This window comes from Psittacula echo (assembly GCF_963264785.1).
Source record: "Psittacula echo genome assembly, chromosome: 24".
NCBI classification, from domain to species: Eukaryota; Metazoa; Chordata; class Aves; order Psittaciformes; family Psittacidae; genus Psittacula; species Psittacula echo.
In genome coordinates this window covers 1,745,572-1,768,286 of record NC_137759.1, presented here as the reverse complement: position 1 = coordinate 1,768,286, position 22,715 = coordinate 1,745,572, and the positions used below count along the sequence as shown (strand labels likewise).

At 60.5% G+C, this 22,715-nt stretch overlaps 4 protein-coding genes across 7 annotated transcripts in view; all 4 read right to left on the bottom strand.

Annotated features, from left to right (window-relative positions):
• Positions 1-2,925: 2,925 nt before the first annotated feature.
• Positions 2,926-8,678, bottom strand: CILP2 (cartilage intermediate layer protein 2; the record flags this gene model as incomplete). Its single annotated transcript, XM_080634138.1, has 9 exons — positions 2,926-5,318; positions 5,534-5,691; positions 5,773-5,881; positions 6,007-6,267; positions 6,376-6,534; positions 6,864-7,046; positions 7,273-7,545; positions 7,849-7,947; positions 8,618-8,678. 9 exons carry the CDS (start codon positions 8,676-8,678, stop codon positions 2,926-2,928), a joined length of 3,696 nt encoding a protein of 1,231 aa, XP_080490264.1.
• Positions 8,679-9,622: 944 nt separating this feature from the next.
• On the bottom strand, positions 9,623-15,519 carry YJEFN3 (YjeF N-terminal domain containing 3; the record flags this gene model as incomplete). The annotated part of the gene is made up of 6 exons (XM_080633899.1): positions 9,623-9,837; positions 10,400-10,550; positions 10,964-11,077; positions 11,157-11,267; positions 12,937-13,045; positions 15,473-15,519. 6 exons carry the CDS (start codon positions 15,517-15,519, stop codon positions 9,623-9,625), a joined length of 747 nt encoding a protein of 248 aa, XP_080490025.1.
• A 633-nt stretch (positions 15,520-16,152) lies between these two features.
• Positions 16,153-17,168, bottom strand: NDUFA13 (NADH:ubiquinone oxidoreductase subunit A13). Its single transcript, XM_080633835.1, has 5 exons — positions 17,044-17,168; positions 16,887-16,965; positions 16,711-16,782; positions 16,561-16,630; positions 16,153-16,358 (listed from the first exon to the last, which is right to left on the bottom strand). The coding sequence occupies exons 1-5, from the start codon at positions 17,135-17,137 to the stop codon at positions 16,239-16,241; spliced, it is 435 nt and encodes a 144-aa protein (XP_080489961.1). The 5' UTR covers positions 17,138-17,168; the 3' UTR covers positions 16,153-16,238.
• Positions 17,169-18,298: 1,130 nt separating this feature from the next.
• Positions 18,299-22,715, bottom strand: part of GATAD2A (GATA zinc finger domain containing 2A) — a 54,431-nt gene continuing 50,014 nt past the window's right edge. For 2 of the 4 annotated variants that reach the window (XM_080633938.1, XM_080633939.1), the window contains exon 11: positions 18,337-22,174. In XM_080633938.1, the coding sequence (XP_080490064.1) occupies positions 22,044-22,174 (131 nt within the window). In that variant the 3' untranslated portion in view covers positions 18,337-22,043. Of the gene's footprint in view, positions 22,175-22,715 lie in introns of all 4 variants that reach the window. The other 2 variants (XM_080633941.1, XM_080633940.1) reach the window with 2 other exon arrangements.

Genomic DNA, 22,715 nt, shown 5'->3' with positions numbered 1-22,715 from the left:
CAGGCATCGTTGGAGCCGAATGGACCCAGCAGAGCTGAGTGGATTTTCATCCACACCTTGCACACCCCAGACCCCATGGCTGAGCCCCACTTCACCCCGTCACTTGCCCAAGGTCATGGGGGACCCTCGAGGGCCCTCACTCCATCCCCAGCCTCCCAGCTGCCCACTGCAGAGCTGAGCCAGGAGCATCTCCCATGCTCAGGGGCTGAGAAGGCACAAAAAGAGCAGGTCTTTGCCCCCGCAAGCTGTTGTGCTGCAGAAACCCCATCTGGGTTCTCCATCCTGCAGCATGGGGGTCTGGTGTGGGGTCTCCATTGGGCTCCCCTGCAGGGTACCCCCATTCTGGAGCTGCTGCAGCTCCTGCAGAGCCACATGCTGGTGATTTCTGCTAAGGATTAGGAAAATGGGAGACAAAAGCATCCCAGCTGCAGCCTGGGCAGCTCAGCCACGGAATCAGCCTGGGCCGAGCATCACTTGGGAGCCAGGAGGGGCCGGGGGGTACTTTGGTACCCAGTGATGCTTTGCAGCACACGGTGTGGGTCTGAACAGTGATGGAGGCATCTGGGGACAGGGTGAGGACTGAGGAGCTCCTTGTCCCTGGGGCTGGAGGGTGCAGGACCCCCGGGATGGGGACAGCCCCTGAGCTGGACCCACACCAAATGGAGGAGCAGCAGGAGGGGTTTGGCTGCAGCCCCCAGCCCATCCCCTGACCTTGGGCAGGTTTCCAGCCCTCGGGAATGCTGGGCTGGGCTGGACACCCAGCATGGACCTCCCGCAACCATGGCACATCCCTGCGTGTGTGCCCCTGGCTCCTCCTCTGAGTCTATGGGACTGCAGGGAGCCCCTGGCCACCCCCTTGGCTCTGTGTCACTGGGATGGGATCCAGTGAGCTGGAGCAGGGAGCAGCTGTGAGCATAAGGGGCTGTGAATGGGGGGGTCTGACCAGCCCCTTTGTGTGGCTGCTTTTTGTCTTTATTCACCCCAGTTTTCTTCCCGATGCCATAAATAGCAGCAGGAGCCGCTTCCACCCGCCCTGCCTGTGCAGCTGCATCCCACCGAGCCAACCAGATGGTGAAAAACAATCCTGCCCGCTGGCACTGCCCCGGTCCCCAGCACATGGCCATGGGGCAGCACTCACCCGCCTTACCCTGCAGGGGGTCCATGGCACCCAGCACCCAGGGACAGGCAGCACCCAGGGACAGGCAGAACAAGGACAGGCAGCACTCAGGGACACGCAGAACAAGGACAGGCAGCAGCCAGGGACAGGCAGCACTCAGGGACAGGCAGAACAAGGACAGGCAGCAGCCAGGGACAGGCAGCACTCAGGGACAGGCAGAACAAGGACAGGCAGCAGCCAGGGACAGGCAGCACTCAGGGACAGGCAGAACAAGGACAGGCAGCAGCCAGGGACAGGCAACAGCCAGGGACAGGCAGACCCAGCACTCCTGTTCTGTGGGGGATCAGATGGGGTCCCAGTGTCCGGTGTGTTCCCATCCAGGCGGGATGGGGACAGGGGCTGGGATTTGGTGGCTGCTTTGGCAAACACCCCCTGAACCCCTTCCCGTTGTCCCCTTTGATCTTGCGAGCAGCCGCATCCAGTATAAGGGTGAAAAAATGCCGTGGTGCAGCCAAACCATGTTGTAAAAGGGAAACGTTGCTCCGGGAGCTGGAAGCAGGGGGTTTGGCCCCATAAACTAAGCTTGTTCCATTACTGCATCCGCTGGGATCCACGTGTGGGATGGGGGCTGGAAAACCCACCCAGAACCACAAGCCAGGGTGGATGGATGGGCTGATGTCAGATAGACAGACCCCTGCCCCTCGCCCTGGCTGGGGTCACCCAGTGGGTGCTCAGTGCATCCCTGTGCCGGGAGGGGAGGGCTACCGGGTTGGATGGAGGGCCCCCCCCCAAGCTGCCACGTCCCACGGCTGCAGGGACCTGGCATCGGTCCCCCCCGTGCTGCAGCCAAGCCTTGAGCCTGGCCCAAGGCAAACAGAAGCCGCTGGGACTGTGCTACCGTGGAGGTGGGAGGCGATGGGCAGGGGGTTTTGGGGTCACACACACACAGAGGCGGGTCCGGGCACCCCCAGCAGCTGGGCGGGTGCACACACAACTCTATATTTTGTAATAAATAATGTACAACTCCTCGGTGCATGTCAGCACCGTCACGGGGCCGCATCCTGCCCCAGCCTTGCGCCCGCTCCCTGGTGCTGCTTTACAACAAACGCTTTCTTGCCTGATTTTTGCCTGGGGTAAAGGCAGTTGGAAGGGCAAAAACACTCCCCGAGGGCAAAACTAGCCGGGATGGTGGCAGCAGGATGGGTGCAGGATGAGGCACTGCCAGGTGATGGGTGAACATCACAGGGACCAAGCCTGGTGTCCCCAGCACGCTGCATGCCACCGGAGAGCCACACCACACGGTGCTGGGCAGAGAGAGCAGGGGGGGCTTTTTATCCACATCCTCCGGGTCTTCCCCCAAAAGAAGCCCCACGTTTCCTCATGGGGTGATGGCAGGGATGCAGTGGGTGCTCCCAGCTCGTGGCAGCTTTGGCTAGTGCCAGCCCCAGCACAGGGGAGCCCAAGACGGGGCATGGGACAAAGCACCAGGCAGGGGACCCCGTCCCTTCCCTTCCCATCCCGGCCCCTTCCCCTATTGGTTTCCACCCCCTCTTTTATTCTTCTTTATTTTAATAACCCCGTGGGGCCGCGGCGCCGCTGCCGGCACCAAACAGCACCGTGGTCCTTGGGGCTGAGCACCATGAGCTGCCCCGCACGGGGCTGGGGCTGAGGGCATGGGCACGGCGGGAGGGTCCCGCTCCACGTGTCCCGTGTGTCCCCCCTCGGCTGGTTTAAATGATGCGGGTAAAAGCCATGGGAAGGGGAGGGCAGAGCGGAGCCGGGGAGGGGCCACGGGGCAACCGCGGGGCTCACACCTGCCCCCGGCTCCGGCCCATCCTCCGCGGGCTGCTGGGGGTCCGGCGGGTGGCCGTGGGGCCGGGGGCTCGGGCGCCGGAGGCGAAGTCCATCACATCGGGGGGAGCCCGGCGCATCTCGCCAGTGCCCATCTCCCGCCGGATCTCGGCCAGCGCCTCAGCCGGGGCCGTCAGCAGGCGCTGGAAGAAGCTCTCCCGCCCCGGCGGCCGCTCCTGGCAGGTGAAGGTAACGGCCGTGCCCGCGTCTGCCTTCATCTCCCGCGAGAAGCCATCGGAGGTGCCGTCAAAGCAGCGGCCAATGGCGATCTCCTTGGCCAGGCGCGGGTTCTGGTCCGTCACTGTGTAGATGCCATAGTTGTGGCCCAACGGGTCAACTGGTGCCAGCATGGTGAAGGCGGCCGTGTGGTTGTTCTCTGCCACGGGCGGGTGGCGGCTCAGGTACTCCTGGAGGAGGCTGTTGATGCCCGTGCGGCGGCAGCTGCCTTGGGGGATGATGGAGACCAAGGTGCGATCCACCAGGCTCTGGTCGAAGAGCATCCCGCTGCACTTGAACTCCACACAGGCGCCTGAGGTGTTCTCCAGCAGCATGTCCCGCACACTGCGGGTGTCCCGCAGCCCATAGAGCTGCCCCCGGGTGCGAGGGTGGCTGCCCCCCACGTTACGGGACCTCACCATGTACTCCTGCGGCCCCTCAATCTGCACCTTGATGAAACAAGCCCTGAACTCCTGTGGGTTGGGCCACCACGAGAGGTAGTCACCGGTCCAGGAGGTCAGGTCGCTCTCCTTGAAGGGCACCACGTTGTACTCGTACTTGTCCACCTCCACGCGGTAGAAGCGGAGGTGGTTGGCACTGACCGGTGCCTCCTCGCACTCCTCCAGGCTGCGGTAAGGGTAGATGGGACCATTGGTCTCATCAACGTTGTTGGGGTCAGGCTTGGCCACGTTGATTTGAAAAGCTGTCTTCTTCAAGTTGGGGTCATCGTGGTCCAAGCGGCGGTAGCCCAGCTTGCCCAGATAGGGCTGGGACACCCCAACAGCATTGGGGTTGAGCTTGGGGCTGGAGGCCACGGCTTCCAGCTCCTCCCCACCCAGCGTGGCAGTGACATAGGCTGAGTAGGCATCGGGGCGCTGGGCATCACAGAAGGCGGGCAGGCAGGCGCCGTTGGGACCCGTCACCACGCTGTCGAAGCGGCCCCATGCCCGGGGGTTGGCGGGGTAGCCGGGCTGGGGCTCCAGGTTGATGAGGCTGATGACCACCCCTTCCAGTTGCTCGTAGGGGTTGAACTTCTCATTGCTGTAAGCCCGGACCTTGACAAAGCAGCGGCGGTCCTCCGGCACATCCAGGTTGAAGAGACGCCGCTCCCGGATCTCCAGGTTCCCCACCAGGAATGTCCTCTCCTCCCTCTTCCTTCGGCTCCCCCCGGCCTGCCGGAGGATCCCCTCCTCTTCCCATAAGCCAGTTTCGGGGTTCAAGGACCACAGCTTCATCTTCTGCAGGTGCTCTGGCATCCAGACCTGCCCTGCGTCCATCCGCACCTCCACCGGCCCTGTCTGCAGCACCGTGCCGCTGTCCCCTTCCCGAAAATCCACAGCAAACATTCCATAGGTCCTCAGGGGAACGATCTCCCCCTCTGCGTTGGCAAAGCTGAGGTCGCTGGAGGCAGCACTGGCTGTTGCCATGTCCCTGGGGTCCAGGAAGGTGACACTGGCCTTGACCGTGCCCTTGAAGACCTCCCCAGAGGGACGGAGGAAGACACCGGCAGGAAGGACGAGCTCCCCAATGGGCTCCCGGCCGCTCGCCTCCCCCAGCGGGATGGCGTTGCTCTGGCTGCCATCCAGAGCCACCGGCTCCTTCTTCCGCAGCATCTTGACCTCCTGGTAGACGGCACCACCGCGGCGGTTGAAGGGCAGGACCTTGACGGCATCCACAAACCTCTGCTGCCGGTCCACAAAGCGAGCCACCAAGCGCTGCGTGTCTGGCGGCACCTCGATGGTGAAGGAGCCCTTGTACCCGGTGAAGCCGACCTTCCTCCCGCCCAGGAAGATCTGCCCGAAGCGCAGGGGCTCTCCGGTGTCGGCTGCCGTCACTCGGCCCTGCACCAGGACGCGGGGCTGGGCACAGGGACCGCAGCCACACTCAGCCACCACCTTGATGGGCAGCAGGGAGCCGGCGCAGGGGATCTCCCGCATCTCCATCCTGCGCACGCCGCAGCAGCGCCCCGCATCCTCCCCGCACGCTGCCACCTCACCGGGGCTGCTGGCGCATGGGGCGGGCGGGCAGTGGCCCACGTTGTAGTAGCGGGAGCCAGTGGCATCCTGCGGGCACTCGCTGGGCAGCTCCACCAGGCTCGGCTCCGGCTCTGCCTTGCAGCTCTGCTGGCCCTGGGCTGGGGGCACAGCAGGGATGGGGTTAGGGTGACCCTCCCCATCACATGCCCCACCCCAGGGTGATGCTGCAGCCCCATCCTGAGGTGATGCTGCTGCTGCCCGATCTTGGGGCAATGCTGCAGCCCCATTCCAAGCTGATGCTGCTGCCCCCCCATCCTGGGATGATGCTGCAGCCCCATCCCAAAGCGATGCTGCAGCCCCATCCCATTCTCACCCAGCACAGTGAGCTCTGCCGGTGCCGATCTGATGGCACCTGCCTCGGTGCTGGCCTTGCAGTGGTAGGTGCCAGCCTGCTCTGGTGCCAGTCCCAGCAGCACCAGGCGGCTGCCATACCGGTGCACCTTCCTCTCCAGCAGTGTCCCATTGTGGTACCTGTGGGCATGGGGATGGGCTCAGCTGGGATTCGGCCACGGCTGCCTTTTCCCACCATTCCCAGTCCCAGACCCAGCTCACCAGTAGTACTTCTTTGGCATGGGGGTGCCTGAGGCTTTGCAGCAGAAAGTCACTTCCTGCCCAGCCACCCGCACCTTCGTCTTGGGGTGCAGCACCATGTAGGGCTTCTCTGTAGGGGAGAAAGGTGGCAGAAGGTGCTCCCCCCTCACCATGCACCCTCACCATGCACCCTCGGGGGGGGGGTCCCTCAAGGGGTACACGGCCAGGTCCCCATCCCCACACCTTGATGCTCACCCAACCTCTGCAGCCTCACGTGTGCTACCGCCACGCCAGAGCCATTGGAGACGATGGGTGCCAGTGCCGGGGCGAAGCCATGCCGGTGGGCACTGATGTTGGTGGCGGTGCCTTGGCACAGCCCTGTGGCGGTGAAGCGCCCACGGGCATCGCTATGGGCCAGCAGCACTGGCGGGCGGCTCTCCAGGTAGATGCGGGCATCTGGCAATGCCAAACCAGAGGCAGAGACGACGGTGCCCTGCAGTGTGTGCTCAGGGCAGGCTGCGGGGTGGCACGGTGCTCAGCCCTGTGGCCATGGCCAGTGGTAGGGCTGCATGGGTTGGGGGGCACTACCAGGGAAGGGGTCCCTGTGTCCCTGAGGGCAGGTACCTGGGCAGGGCAAGGGGGGACATTTCTGCACCTCAGTGGGGCGGCCGCTGCATGGCACCTTCTTGGCTGTCTTGCAGCTCCTGCGCCGGACGCGCTTCCCTGCGCTGCCGCAGCTGCGGGAACAGGGACCCCAGGAGCCCCACTCTGTCCATGCCGGCTCTGTGGGGCAGACACTGGGTGGGCGTTGGGCACCACATTCCCCACCAAGCCCCCAGCCTGGGGTGGCCCTGCATCATGGGGACATGGGGATGTCCCCAGGTGGGAAGGCTCCATCCTGGCAATCCCCAGCTCACCCCGGTGTGCCCCTGCCCAGCCTGTGTACCAGCACAGCCTCTGTTACTGAAATGAAGCTGAGGAGGAAGAGGAGGCAGTGGTGGCTTTGCCCAGGGACCTGCCATGCCAAGAGACTCCCTCATGATGCATGGACCAGGAGAGGAGCTGGAGATGACCAGCACGATGCAGGGGGCACTGGGATGCTGGGTTCCTACCTGGGCAGGGACCGGCGCTGCACGTCCGTCGCTCCGTGGCTTTGCCCTTGCACTTGATTTCCTTGAGCACAGCCGCCAGCCGGGCATTGACGCAGCGGCGAGTGCGGGTCTGGGTGCCGCTGGTGCCACAGGTGCTGCGTGAGCAGGGGCTCCAGGAGGACCAGTGCGACCAATAGATGTGCTCTGGGAGCGGCAGAGGCGTTAACTGGGAACCCACCACCCACAGAGCCCAGTGTCATGCCTCCAAGGGATGATTGATGGAGCTGGAGGGGGGCTTGGTGTAACCACAGCTCCAGCAGCACCCGATGCGGTACAACAGGTTGATGAGCAATGGGTATGGAGCCCCATAGAACACATCAGCAGGCCCTGGGGAGGGGCAAAGTGGGACACAACAGGGCCAGGCACTCACCCAGCGGGCAGAGGAAGCGGATGTGGTAGTTGGAGCAGGTCTTGCCTGGCGGCTGCTCCTTGTTGATGCAGCGAAAGCCCTTCTTGGGGCTGACGTGCACCACCTCACCCACGTCCTCAGGCAGCTCCCACTCGGTGGTGCGGGCCTGGATGGCCACTGGCCGCTCGCAGACACGGCCCCGGTAGTAGAAGCGAATGGCCTCCAGGCTCTCGTGGTCCCCGTCCCCCCCAGGGTGGTCAATGTTGAACCACGACGTCCACTCAGCTCCTCTGCCTGGGGTAGAGAGAGCCCTGAGCATGTGGACAGGGAGCAGCACCCTCATCCCTAAGCACCCTGGGGTGCTATCAGGGCTGAGAACAGCTTGGGGACATCGAGGACTGCACGGACAAAGGATGAAAGCATTTGGAGATGTGGTGGGGAAGCCCTGGGGATCACCGAGTTGACACCACATCCCTGCTGCAAGGGTCCCATGGGGGGTGATAGCATCTCCAGGCTGGCATGGTGGGCACCACATACGCAGCCCCTTTGGGGTGTCCCAGTTGCAGGTCTCTGGTGGGGGCTCAGGGATGGCCATACCTGCCGTGTCTAGGTCGAGCTCTGCCAGGCTGGGCGCTGCTTTCCAGGGTTTCCCCGCGGTGCTGCTCTTTCCCGGCTCTGAATCATTCTCCAGTGGCTCTGGGGGAAGCCCAGGGTGGGAGCACCCAGCGCTGGGGCACCCTCTCCCCAGGGCACCCAGTGGTGCCCAACCGGTCCTTTGCACCCCGGGCATGCAGTGGGCACCATCCTACAGCAGCAATGGAGACTCAACCCTGTCCCTCCCCACCTGCAGCTGGATGGATTTTGCCCCCAGACCAGGGACATTCCAGTCTCATACAGCCCTTGGCAGCTTGAGGGACTCCATGGGGCTTCGGAGCCTTAGCACCAGGCAGCAAAAGCCCTGTGGAGCAGGTGGTGGCCGAGGCACCAGTGAGTCCTGATGGTGCCCAACCGTCTGGTGCCAGAGCAGGCAGTTCTGACGAGGACATGGGACAACACATGTCCCCATCCCTTTGGTGACACGGCACAGGGCATGTCCCCATCCCTCTGGTGACATGACCCTGAGGAGGGTAAAACTGCCCTGAGCCTCATCAACACATCCTCCCACAAGCAGATGCCAAAGGGACCACCCGCAGCTGTGGCCATGACCCTGGCTCACCTCTGGCCCCGGCACACATCTGGCCCCGGCACACATCTGGAGAGCGCTCAGCCCCATCCCTGTCCTGACCCACATCACCACCACCAGCCCCTGGGAGGATCAGGATGCCTGGACGGGATTCCGATGGATAGACGGCAGCCCCGGCCTTACCTGACGCGCCAGCACCGTGCAGGGCAGTGAGAGCCAGGAGGGCCAGCACCAGCTTCCCCATGGCCACCAGCGCAGCGGCAGCTCCGCCGGCAACTGGGAGCGCGGCGGCACCGCGGGTCTATATATGAGGCCTTTCCCCCTCGCGCCGTCAGACAGCAGCACGCGGCTGCTGGCGCGGGCGCCCTGGCTGGGTGTCAGAGGGCAGCGGGAAGGAGCCGCTCCAGCCCGCGGAGCTCCAGGCTTTGTTTTTGCAAAGCTGCTAAAATTGGATGCGCTGGGGAATGCGGAGGGGAGGGAAGGGAAAAACGCGGCGCGAGCCCAGCCCCGGCGCGCTGCGGTCAGGTCACCGGTGCCAGCGCTGCCCTGGCACCCGTTGCCGTGGGGCACGGCGGGGCCGTGACCTGGCCCATGGCGTGTGCCGGAGCCGCCCGTGTCCCGGTGCCGCTGAGGCCGTGCAGAGCGCGGGGCACCCGTGGCCCCAGCTGCTCTTAGGGATGCGAAGTGTGACGGTGATGGAGCGGGGACCCCCAGAGGGCAGCAGATCCCGGCTGGGGGTCACAGCCCCATCCCACAGCCCGACCAGCGGAAATCCCAGCGCATTCCCTGCATTCCCCAGAACTCCGGCTGTACTAAGCAACCTGGGGCGGGGAGGGGGCTCCCAGTGCTGTTGTGTAGTCATGGACACACCTCTGTTAATTAAAACCCCCTGTTAATTAAAGCCCCATAGCGAGGGGGCTGCTCCCATGCCCCTTCCCTCGCACATTGGAGGTTTCAGGCTATGGGGGGCTGCAGCAGTCCCCAACTGCTGCCAACGCCCCCATGGGACGGGTGATAGAGGGGGTCACACCAGGTCTGTCCCCAGAAGCAGCTTGGTGACAGGTCCCAGGGACACGGCATGGGGGGGTCCAAGCTGTGCACGGAGCTGGATGGGGCACGGAACCAAGTCCTAGTGCCCCAGGGGGTCCCCAGGCAGACACTGACCCCACGGCAGAGCCACCAAGCACTTTATTGGCGGGGGGCTCGCAGGGCCACCACGCACTCGGTGCCGGGGTACTCGGGGGGGTTGAGCTCGAACTTCTTCTGCACATCGTAAGGGAGGAAGCGCCCGGCCACGAAGTGCTGGCGGCCCAGGAAGCGGCGGGCGCACTGCTTGGGCGCCGACAGCGACACCAGCACGTCGGGACTGATCCCGCCGCTGCTCCCGGCCTCCACGTCCCACCCTGCGGAAGGAAGAAGGGACACGGAGAGAGAGGCTTCGGGATGAGCCCGGTGGTGGTGATGGGGAAGGCACAGGGACGTGGGGTCCCCTCCGCATCAGCACCAGCATCACCACCCTGCACCGCTCCGGCCGCATCCTGGCACCGCCTGGGGTTTTTCTTGGTGGGGATTCACCGGCGGCTGTGCCAAGGGCTCCTGTTTGCTCCCGCAGCGGGGGGGGGCCGCGGGGGGGGGTGATGGCAATTCCAGGCCTGGCCACCAGACACCCGGGTGTTTTCAAATTACATCATGTCTCAGTTCAGGGAGTTTGTTATTGATCGTGGATGCCCTGAACGCGTTCAGGGGGAGCAGGCGCCAGCCCTGGCTCCCGGTGGGAATGCTTCCAGCCTGGGAGGGGTGGGAAATGGGGGGTCCCTGGGGCTGTCCCCACCCCGCGATGGCACCACAGGAGCTCCTCAGCCACCTGGGCAATGAGTCCATGGTGATGCTGCGCTGGGCAGAGTGACAAGCACGGGGGTAGGGGGGTCGCATCCTGCCCAAGGGATGCTGAGAGTGGTGTCGGACCTGAGGGCACGTCCAGGCTGACGATTGGGATGCGAATGAGCTTCAGGGTGCTCAGGATGGCAGCACAAGGCTCCCTCCCCTCCGCTGCCTCCGCCTCGGCTCCCAGCACCGCGTCCACCACCGCGTTGTAGGCATCATTGATGAGCTGCACCTTAAGGGGACACACACACAGGGTGGGCAGCAGGTTCCTGGTGTCCCCCCCTGCTCCAGACACCCCCACGCGGGGATCCCGTTTTCCTGCCTAAATAAACTCACCCAGCAGCAGCTGCTAAAACATTCCCCTCCCTCCTAACCAAGGCAAAGGGGGAGGATGATGTGGGGGGGCAGAGCCCGGCACGCCGAGACGCGTGGCCCCAGCCAGGGCAATGCTTTCGGGTCACATTCCTGCTCCCGCCCGAGCCAGGTGCTTCCAACAACAACAGAGCTGGTGGCTGGCGGGGCCGCGGCAGCCGCCGCTGGATTTCATGGCATTCCCGGACTCCCGGCATTGCCAGGGGTGGGAAAGGGGGAGAAGGAATAAAGAAGGACTAATCAAGTGAAGCACGTCAGGCGACGGGGGCTCACCTCGGTAGGGAGGTAGGAGAGGAAGGGGATGTCCATCTTCTCACACTGCGTCGTGAAGTCCTGGTAGAGGGGGTCCAGAGAGCGTTTGGGGTAGAAGATGGTGGGTTCATAGTCCTGGGTGGTGGAGAGCAGGGATGAGATGGAGACCGGCATCGCTCGAGGATGAAGAGGAGCAGGGGAGGAAGATACTTACAAAGATCCGGAGGTGCCGGGCACACACCAGCCCAATGGCCCCGTTCTGCGCCGGTCCACACACCACCAGCACCGTGGGCTGCTTTCGCGGCAGTGATGGCAGCGGGAAGGCCTGTGGGGATAAAGGGATGTGGCACGGAGCCCCCCTGGTAGGGCAGCTGGTGCTGGGAACGTGGCAGAGGGATGTGCTGCTGGAGGGCAGCAGGGTGTGGGGGGGCTGATGCCCGAGGTGGGATGGGGATGGCAGCCAGGGCAGCACAGAGCTCAGAGTGGAATGAGGATGATGCCCATGGTGGGATGCAGCTGGTGCCCATGGTGGGATGCAGCTGGTACCCATGGTGGGATGGAGATGATGCTCAAGTTGGGATGGGGATGGCACCCAGGGCAGGACAATGAAGGAGGGAAAGAAGGGCAGGAATGAGGATGATGCCCATGGTGAGATGCAGATGGTACCTATGGTGGCATGAGGATGATGTCCATGGTGGGATGCAGATGGTACCTATGGTGGCATGAGGATGATGTCCATGGTGGGATGCAGATGGTACCTATGGTGGCATGAGGATGATGTCCATGGTGGGATGAGGATGATGCTCATGGTGGGATGCAGCTGGTGCCCATGGTGGGATGCAGCTGGTACCCATGGTGGGATGGAGATGATGCTCAAGTTGGGATGGGGATGGCACCCAGGGCAGGACAATGAAGGAGGGAAAGAAGGGCAGGAATGAGGATGATGCCCATGGTGAGATGTAGATGGTACCTATGGTGGCATGAGGATGATGTCCATGGTGGGATGCAGATGGTACCTATGGTGGCATGAGGATGATGTCCACGGTGGGATGCAGATGGTACCTATGGTGGCATGAGGATGATGTCCATGGTGGGATGAGGATGATGCTCATGGTGGGTCAGGGCTCCCTGCCAGCCCACAGGGAGGTGGCCGCAGCTCCACATCCCAGCAGCCTGCACAGAGAGACTCTGTTTATCCCTGACAGCTTTTTTCCTGCTCCTGGAGCCTGGCTCCTGCTCCCAGCCCCTGGCGCTGCCCACGGCTCTGGGGACGTGCCGGGAGGGGACGGCACTGGGGATGCCTGAGCTGGACTTTGGGGATGCTAACAAGGAAGAGGAGGATGCTCGGGCCCATGAGGAGCATGCTCAGCTGGGGCTGGCAGTGGAGCTGGGGGTCAGGGGTGAGCAGCCCCATGCTGTGGGACCAGGACCAGCCCTGAGGCAGCCCCAAGATCCAGAGAGGCTCCAACAACCCAAATATTCCCCCTCAGGCAGCTCCTCTGTCCTCAGCGAAGGGGAGGGTGCAGCAGCTCCAGACACACGGAAAAGCTGAGGCAGGCGGGCGCGGAGCTCGCTGGCCCCTGAGGCACAAAGCTGCCCTTGATGCTGTCTCCTCCACCTCCTCCTCCCATCCAGCACAAGCACGCAGCGCTCCCATCAACAGGAGAGCATTGTCGGGGCATGGGGAGCCCCAGGGATCCCCCCAGCACCCTCCTTCCAATGGACACGGTGTAACCCACAGCCCAAGGGAGATCATGAAGGGTGGGCGAGGAACGCAGATAAACCCACCCAGGGAGAGGCCAGAGCATTGCTTCTGCTGGCAACAAGCCCTGGCTGGCCCCTGGCCCCTGTGCCCTGGTCTGAGGCAAGGGGAAACCACAGCCAGAACTGGGAAAGGCAACGCAGGGGGATAGGACAAGGGGCAGCGAAGCCCCGTCCCCATTGGGGTGACCCCAGCCCTTGTGGGGTGTCCCTAGCCCCGGTGACCGCCTCACCTTGGTCACAGCCATGGCACAGGCGTGTCCCCAGATCTCGATGAGCTGCTGCCGCCCAAACCGATAATCCTCCAGCAGCTCCTTCTCGATGGCCTCAGCCTCAGCCTTGCTGCGGGGGGAGCAGACAGCAGTGAGCACAGGGACATGGATGTCCCCCCCCCACCAGTGCCGGGACCCCACTGAGTCTCCATGGTGTGGGGCAGGGGATGCTCGGGAACACTGGGGGCCGGTGGGTGCAGGGGGGGCTGGGGGCTGTGTTCCATGCGAGGCACCAGCCCTGGCAGCGGCCCCAGCTCGTGGCAATGGGGCTGTTCCAGGAGGCAGAACAATGCTGCGGTTGTTCCTGCGGCCGAGCCCGGCGCTGGCAGCGCCCGGAGCCTCCACATCGGGCCGTAATCACTCCCATGTGTTGGCTCACCTGCGGCGGGGACAGCGTGTGCCGGGTCCCAGCTGCAGGGTGGCCCCTGAGATCCGCTGGCCCCTGGTTGCTCCAGGCGCTATTCCCAGCTGTCCTGGCTGATCCCAGCCCACCATCCCCTGGCCTGGACAAGGCCCATCCTGCTGCGGCTTGGGCACTCCACTGATCCCATAGACCCAACTGAGCCCATCCCCTGGCCCTACTGACAGAGCCCAATGACCATCGTCCTGGCAGACCCCTCATCCTGCCCCATCCCATCCAATCTTTTCCCATCCCATCCATCCTATCCTACTCTATATCATTCAATCTATCCCATTGCTATTCTTTCCCATCCATCCTATCCTTTCCCATAATATCCTATCTAATCCCACCCTTCCCCATCTCATCCTACCTTCTTCCATCCCATCCATCCCATTCTCCCTCATCCCGCCAATTCTATCCTATCCTATCCTATCCTATCCTATCCTATCCTATCCTATCCTTTCCCATTCCATTGTATCCTTTCCCATCCTACCCTATCCCATCCCATCCATCTCATCTTTTCCCATTCCATCCTATCATTTCCCATTCTACCCTGTCCCATCCCATGCTATTTCATCCTATTCATCCTACACTATCCCATCGCACCCTATCCCATCCAATCCTTTCCCATCCTACCCTACAGCATCCATCCCATCCTGTCCTTTCCCACCCCATCCTCTCCTTTCCCATCCTACCCTATAGCATCCATCCCACCCTTTCCCACCTCATCCTCTCCTTTCCCATCCTGTCTAGCCCATCCTACACTGTCCCATCTTATCCTTCCCCATCCCATCCTGTCCCCAGTCCTTTGGTGCCCTCTAGTGAGCCCCAGCCCAACCCCTACAGTAGAGTCCGGAGGGCAAACAGAGGGGGAAAAGAGGCCAAATGCAGCCGGGGCCAGGCCTGGCGCAGCCCCGCGCAGCTGTGTTGTACCCAACAACAGGCACGTTCTGGTCCTGACAGAATTCCCTGTTCCAGGAGGGAGAACATTGCCCGTAATCGCTGCTGGCAGGAGACCCTGGGCCCGGGCCCGGGCTGGCTCCCGTTGTCTGGCACCGGCCCCGGGGGGTACGTGTCACAGGGCTCCGGGTCCTGGCTCTTCCCCGCAGCGCTGCGGGTGCCCATTCACTGCTCCCCGGGGCTGGGGATGTGCTGGGGGGGAAATGCTGCCCCTGCCCCTGCGCAGGGGTGGGCGCCCCTCTGAGCCCGCGGGGATCCAGCAGAGCCCAGGTCAGCTCAGTTCAACCCAGTTTCTGGTGCCTCTTGGGGGGGACGGCTGTGCCATGCTAAGGGACAGAAGGGAGCAGGAGGCGGAGGAGCAGCCGGATGAGGGAATCGAGGGTACCCCCTGTGTCCCCTCCTGCATCCCGGCTCCACACCCTGGCTCTGTCTCCCCTCTGCAGCCCAGTTCTGCACCCCAGCTCCACAGCTCAGCTCTGTGTCCCTTGTTGCATCCCAGCTCCACATCCCAGCTCCTCATCCCAGTTCTGCATCCCAGCTCCGTGTCCTCCCTCTGCATCCCGGCTCCACATCCCGGCCCCCGTTCAGGTACAAGCAGAGGGACACTGGAGGCACCAGCCCTGCCCGGGACCGGGATCCCCCAGCTCCGCTCCCAATGCTGCCGAGACATCCCCGCCGCAGCCATGGAGACCCGGGATGCGGTTGCTCTGGCAACGAGTCTATTTGGGTACCAGCCCCCCCCGTCCGCCCCCGGGGGTGCGGGAAACCGGGATGGGGCTTTCCCGAGGGACCGGGTGTCCTGGGAAACACGCGTGGGTCGGAGCCTCCGCACCCCGGCACGGAGGAGCCGACCCCGGGGGAGTCCCGCCCCGCCACCGGGGCCTCGGGAGCCTCCAGAAGGCGCCCGCGGTCCCCACCACGTCCCGCGGGACCCGGCACCGGCCACGTCCCTGCGGGCAGCAGGGACCGGCTCCGGGAGCGGCAGCCAAGGGGTGTCCCGGCTGTGCACCGGTGCGGGCCCACGGTGATGGGCACAGGCGCGACGTGACCCCAGTGCCCCCCCATCCCCGGGACTCCCGGTGCTCCCAACGCGCGGCACGGTCGGGCTTGGGGAGGCTCCGGGGGGCCCGGGCTCACCTCAGGTACCGAGGAGGCTCCCGGGCGGGGCGGGGCGCGGAGCTCATCGCGGGCAGCGGGACCGGGCAGCAGCGGAGCCCTGCGGGAGCGGGAGCGGCGGCGGCAGCGGCTCGACCACCGGGCACCCCCCCCCGCGCTCGGCGGTGCCGCCCGGGGGAGGTGGCTCCGGCTGCCCCCGCCCCGCGCGGCCCCGCTCCCCGGAGCACCGAGCATCGCCCCGGCCCCCGCCCGCGGGCGGAGCCGCCGCCGGGGGGTGGGTGGGAGGCGGTAACCTCGGCTCTGACCCCCCCCCCGCCCCTCCCCTCCCAGAGCAACGGGAAAGCTCCAAAGACCCAAAATTGGGGGTTTTCACCCCAATTCTCACCCCAGTGGAAGCTGCATCTGCAGCATCAGTGACTGTGGGGCTGCCCCCTCCGAACCTCTCCCGGACTCCGAGCCCCCACCACCAGACCCTGGTAGTGACACTGAGGGACAAGTCCCCATGGAGGGCACAGCAGATACCGGCCCCTTTTGGCACCCAGAATACATGTGGCTCATCCCACACTTCCATCCCGATCCAGAGCTCCAGGATCCTATCCCCCGCCATGTGGGAGCAGGGAAGAGCCTCAAGCACCCTGAGAGCAGCCAAGTGTCCTGTTGGGAAGGACACGGAGCTGGACAGGAACATGAATGACATCGGGTTCGACTCAGCCACGTGGTTTTAATAACAGGAGCCGGTGGCACCGGGGGGGGGGTGACAGCACTGGGGGGGAGACACGGCCGTGCCTCACACGTAGTACTGGAGCCCGAACTTCTCGTTCTCCACCTCGCTGGTGGGGCGCAGGTAGTAGAGCTCGTCCAGCGTCGGGGGCACCCAGCGATCCGTGTGGAACAGGGACTCGCCGACCTGGATAGGGAGGGAGCGCTGCGGCCACCGGCACCGCACAGCGTGACCCCGGCTCCAGGGGACACACGTTCTGCTCCGAGCTTTCCAGGAGCTCCGTCACGGACCCGGCTCCAGCGGGAAGGCTGGATCCTGCTCCGGTGTGAGGAGCCGCTGTGCCAGGATCACCCCGATCCCCTCCCCCCGCAGCACCGGAGCCACAAACCTTCCAGCCAGGAACATCCTTCATGATTTTGGCCTCCTCGTCCAGGTTCTGCCGCAGGATGCGGAGCGTTCTGCAGGACAGGGCGAGGCTGAGCGCGGGGAGCGGTGCTGCAGCGGCCCCGGAGCCCCCCGTGTCCCCCCAACCCGGTACCTGCGGTCAGACTCCGCCTGCAGCAGCGGCATCAGCGCGATCCGCGCCTCCAGGTCCTCGATGAGCAGCCGCCTGCGCCGGGACAGCACCGGGGGGGGGGGTGTCAGAGCTCAGCGGGGCCCCGGGCACAGCCCGGGGGGGGAAGGGACGGGAGAAGGCGCGGGGGGGGGCGGCACCTGCGCTCCCGGTTCCACTTGACGATGGTGTAATAGCCCAGCAGGAGGCTGCCGACGCCGATCGCGAAGAGGCTGTAACCTGCGGGGGGAGCGGTGAAGGGCACCGGGGGGCACCGGGAACGGGCCCCCCCCGGCGCCGCCCGCCCCCGCCGCCCACCTGAGAGGCCGCGGCGCGGGAGGTGCCGCTTGTAGTCGATGGGCCCGTACCCGCCCGGCGGCGCCATGTCCTGCTTCACCTTCGGCGCCGCCATCACGGCGGCCGCGCAGCGTCACTTCCGGCGCGCTGCGGGAAGCGGCCTGCGGAGACACACACATACCCCCCCAACACACACCGGCCCCGCCTTAAAGGGGCAACGCCAAGAGGCGGGGGTTGGTGGGGCCCACCGCAGTAGTAAGCGTCACGGGGAGCGCAGTATGCGCTGCTTGGTGTGTGCTAAATACGTGCACTCCGCAGCCACCTCGCAGCAAAACGGGCGTGTGCAAGCGCGCAGCAGCAAGCGGGCACCACCAGCGCAGCCACGGGCACGCACACGCTTCTAAGTGAGCGCTGAAGAGCGGGCACCCACCGGTGAGCACGCACGGGGAGCGCGGGGGAAGCGCGCAAGGAGCGCGCAGCTCCGGGCACGCACCCAGCATCCAGTGTGCGGCAGCGAGCGGGCAGCCGGCAGCGAGCCTGCACCCCCCGTGAAGCCCTCGGTCACTTCAGATCAAGGTCACTCGTGTCTAAGCTCTAATCGGTGCCCGTAATCCCTCGGCTGCTGCGGGGAGTTAATACCAATGCAGATGGTGCGGCTGAGGCTGCGGGGCGGGGGGAAAGGGCAGCCCTGGAGGGGACACTCGGGGTCCCACTTCCCGAGGGATGGAGGAAGGAACCGGGGCAGGGCAAGAGGGACACGGGATTAACCATGGCTTCTTTGAACCAGCCTCTTCCATCACGGCATTCCCGCAGGATGAGGCCGGGCTGAGGGCAGAGATGCACCCGCTCGTGAATCATGCTGGAGCATTTGAATGAACTTTGGAATGATTTGAAGTATTCCAGGAGGAAGAGGGGCTGCAGTTGCTGAAACTCGTGTCTTGTTTCCACCCGGAAAACGCCCCTATCTGCATCCATATGGCACCTCTGAGGATGTTTAACCCACTTCTGGCTTCTCATTTCAGCCCATGAAATCCCACACGTCTTCTCCTTCCTTTCCCGTTCTTCCCAGCAACCTGGTTTTGGGCAGAGGGAAGAGCGTGGCCTCTCAGCCAGAGGAGAAGAGAGCACCAATCCCTCACCAAGAGGGTGATCCACCAGCATCAAGAACCAAGACAGTTCAAATCCAGCAGCCTCAAAGAAGAGGCAGGGCCTCTGCTGTGTCCATTTATTATCATGCAGCCCAAAGTCCCCGTTTTCCATCTCAACAGGGCTTGGGTACGTTGGGTTTTTCCCTTAGAAAACCAGGTCTGGGAATGCAGAGGTTCCCTAAAAGGATGACAAAAAGAGCTGTAGAAAAACAACCTGACACTAAATTATCTTGCATTTAAGGATAACCAAGAGTCTTCTTCTCTGTTACAGCTGGAATGTGATGAACAGGAATCCCTGGAAGACAAAAAGGAGCCAGGGCACCCTGTGTGCAACCTGGCAATGCCCAAGTCAACTGCTGAGCAGCAAAGGCTCAAGCAGGCCACTTGGTTCTGAGCACAGGGCTGTCACTGTGCCACCCCTCAGCAAGCAAATTGATAGGAACTAGATTAGCAAATGAAAAAGAAAAACCACACAGCTCCCAAAGTTGCAACACGGGTTTCAAATGAAAATCCGGGGTTTTATTTCACAAGTTGCTAAAATCTAAGTACAATAAGTCATTTTCATTATTACTGTATTATAAAATCTTGTCGTCGCAAGGTCTCCCAAGAAAGGTTATATGGCTTGCAAAGAACCAACGCTGCTCTAACCCTCTCCCCAGGAGAGGGGGGAAGCAAGCAGCATCCGAGCAATGTCAAACCAGCTCATGCAGCAGTTTGCAGCAAAGCAGTGGAGGGCTGGGAACACAGGACACACCGGCTCTTCCAGCTGAACGGGCCAGGGCTGCAGAGCGGCTCCTTCAGGCTTGTGTTTGGAGGGAGCTGGAAGTGAAATGGTCTTTGTCTCTTCCAGGAGAGGGCTGGTGAGGTGGCTTTGGGATGCTCTGCAGCAGAGCCAGTGAGAGCCCTTATGGAGGCAGGAATCCCAAACGGGACAGCAGGAGAAATAAAGCAAAGATCCGGTCTTCAAAGCATGTCTAACACCACCCCCCCTTCACAATTCCCAAACAATGGAACCTTTAGGGCATAATACCATTATGTGAGTATTCTGATCGAGCTTTTCTATCTATTGGTTGGGTTCTGCAGCTGGGTTTTGTTTTTTTCAGGTGGGGAGGAAGAGATTTGGAGACTCAGAGGTGTCTGGACAACATCTAAACCTGAAGTGGTACCTCGAGGAGCCCAGTCCAACACCATCAACTGAACCCACAGCTTCCACTACAAGGAAGAAACAATTCTGGCATTTAACACATTGTTACCACTTCAGTCTTTTCCTGGTGCCTTTATCTGGAACTTGGCAGAAACAGAGATGCAATAAACAGATCCTTTCACGTTACCTGCACCACGGGTTAAAACCCATGTCAAAACAGTTGGAATCCCAACAGCCCAATATCTATGTTTGCTTATAAAGCCTTCAAAAGAATTCTACCCCAATACATCAAATAGTATTTGCGGGGGTTTATTCTACATGAAACCAAACCAGATTGCTCCCTCGGAGCACAAGGTTTTGAAGTCAGTACATGCAGCTCCAGTTTCAGTTCCAAATCTTAAAATAGGAAGTTTTCTCCATTACTTTAAGGCTTGGTTTCTATCTCCCCCTCTTCAATGTATATTAGTGGATACTCCCCTCTTAAATGGATATTCAAATTAAAATGTATAAGGTGCTGGACTGAACTGGTGGGATCCAGAAAGGTTCTGACACAGCTTTTAGAACAGACAAGCTCAATACTTCCTTCCGCCCATCGTTCCCGTCCCCTTTTTCCCCGCTGAAGCTACTCCAACAGCAGAATGCAAAAGTGAAGATGTCCAGGCTTCCCCCAGCGGCTTTTGGGTTTTAGTTTGAGAAGTTCAGCTTGTTCTTTTTAAGCAAGTGCACTCTCCCAAGTGCTGTACCACGGCAGCAGCACTGAGATAACGCAGCAGCTTGTCAGAAGAGAGCAAAGGAAAGAATCAGCCCCAGCCCCCTCCTCCCAGGTGAGGAACTGAAACGTTTTCGTACTATTTCAAAGGTGCAAAAAATCAAATGCACTCAAATCTCTTCTCTCCACATCTCCCGATCCAAAACATCTTGGAATGAAAAGGAAAATCAAAACCTCAAACCAAATCCTCTCATCCCCATTTAGCTCTTCCTATACCTGTGTCGAGCAAACAAAAAACAAAGTCAAATTGAAATTCCAGGGCTTTTTTTTTTCCTTTTTTTATACAGCAACAAATACCATTTTGCAAAACTAGGTCTTCTACTCTACTGAACAGTTTCCAAAGAATCTAAATACTGATATTCACACAACAGAAGAGGGGTGAAAATGAACGGGTTTGCTCTTTCACTATGCAATGGTTAGATCTGAAGGGAGACATCCCTAAACAGTTCTTGGTTTCAAGTGAGATCTAACAGCAACTGCTAAGAAAATAGATTCAGCACAGACTGAATAGTAACCCCTCCCCCCTTTTCTTTTTATATATAGATATATAGATATATATATATAATTTTGCAAATAATTCTTATCAGCACTACTTCTAGCACTGATATGCAACATAAGTAGTAAGGCATGTATTTCTGCCACTTGAATTCAACTGGGATTTGGGAGAAGCACAGGGAAGAAGGAGGGAAGATGATGAGAAAGAAGAAAAAGAAATTGAACAAAACTGGACCTGAAGGATTTGGGTTTAACCTGTGGAATCCCCAGAAAGGTATGAAAACCATGTAGAAACCTGTCCTTAAGGTTACCTAGAGCTCTAGCCAAAGTGAAGTACTGAAGGGATGGACAGCGGAGCATGCGTGGAACGCCTGGAAGAACACAGCTTGAGAGGGATCGAGGTCCTGCCACCAATATCCTGGCACGGGCTGGGAACGGCTTCTCCATGGGAATGGGCAGAAGAAGGAGCAGCTCCCGGCCCTCGGCTCCCCCCGCTCGCCCTGGCTGATTGCAGCTTCTGGAATTCCTATTCTTTATTTTTATGATTTTTTTTCTCCCCCCCCCCCTTTTTTTTTTTGAGTAAAATTGCTCAAAACAATAAACAACAGCAACAAAAAATAACCTTCCAGAAAGAAAATAATCCCAAACAGTCCCGCTCTGAAGTCTCTGGGAGCATCTGAAAGGCCCAACTGCTCTTTGCTGAATTAGAAAGACTGAACAAAAGGTGTTTGTCTATTGAGGAAATTAGATTTTTAGACTACCAACAGTTCAAAAAGTCTATTCCAAACAGAATCCAACAAAAGTGAGAGACTCCTGCACTGCTTCCCACCGACCTGACAAGTTCTGGTGGCAGCCAGTCCCTTAGGAAAAGAAAAAACCAACCCAAAACCATACTCGACTGGAATTGGAGTTTGCGCTTATTTATCATTAGCTCATCATCAGAAGATCTGGAAACATTATAATCTGTCGACCGCCTTCCTGGCTGGAGAGGAGCAGGGAAGAAAAGCAAACATGAACTAAATGCATCTGCAAGACGGGGTTGAGATTCCTCTCTCCTTGAGCTGAGATCCTCGAACACCATGTTCCTGGTGACTGGGTGGTTATGAATAAAGAAACCGAAGGCAGAGAGTTGTCGAGTCCTCCTTTTGTGCTGGTGACAAAGGAATCCAAACTAAAGACAGAGAGCCAAAAAAACTGAAAGAGAGAATTCTTCCCCTTCCCTGACAGCCTTCATCATCAGTCAATGCTAAGAATCTGAGAACCAAATGAGCTCAAGTCTTTCCCACCCACATGGTGTTGTCTTCTCATTGCAGGGACAGCAGCACTCGATGGGATGAGGAGTGGTCTTCTTGCATCCTATAAAGCCTGGGGCATATCCAGCTGGGATTAAAGCAGATTCCACTGTAATGTGGTACAAAAAGGATGGCAGAAACAGGAAAGTCTTCCTCTTGGGCATTCCTCTGCATTATTTCCACGTGGCGGACTGTGGGATGGACCGTGGGGGAATCATATCCAGGAGATATTCACGCTGGCGGTCTACTGCTGAGGAGGACTTGTGCACAGCTAAACTAGGGTTAACGAAAGGTAAAGCCCCACCTGACGAGACACAAAAGAGGAGAGAGAACAAGCGTCACAGCACGATACAAACATGAGAGAAACAGTGGCAAAACCATGCTGCTCATCCCTCTGAAATCATCATCTAAGCACAGGGCACTACTGGCCGCAAAAGTCAGACACTTTCTGAAGATAAAAGCTTCTAACACAGGAGCAAGGTTTTGTACCAGAAATGAAGATCCGAGCTCTCTGCAATCAAACTACATTTTAAATGCTAAATGAAGCGATCAGGAATAAAAGAAATCCAAAGAAATCCTTTCGATACTGGGCAAGGGAGTAGATCACAAGAGCCTGTTAGTGCATGGTTTCCTTCCTGGAGATCCTATTTATCACTGAAGAAAACAAATGACTCGAGCTCTCAAGTCAGATTCTTTTATATATACAGAAAAAGATCAGATTAGAATTTACAATTTCCATTTGTTCAAAGCAACAGCTTTAGTCATTGCAAACCCTGAGGCACGCTGGCAGCGTCTGCTGCAGCCTCACCTAGAGCAAAACCATCTGGATGCTGTACGTTGCCTTC

Excerpts from the sequence above, each read along its gene's own strand:
- NDUFA13 (XM_080633835.1), bottom strand. The coding sequence starts at position 17,137 with ATGGCGGCGCCGAAGGTGAAGCAGGACATGGCGCCGCCGGGCGGGTAC. Across the intron at positions 16,783-16,886 it reads AAGTGGAACCGGGAGCGCAG|GCGGCTGCTCATCGAGGACC; the intron begins GTGCCGCCCCCC and ends GTCCCGGCGCAG. Across the intron at positions 16,631-16,710 it reads CAGGCGGAGTCTGACCGCAG|AACGCTCCGCATCCTGCGGC; the intron begins GTACCGGGTTGG and ends CCTGTCCTGCAG.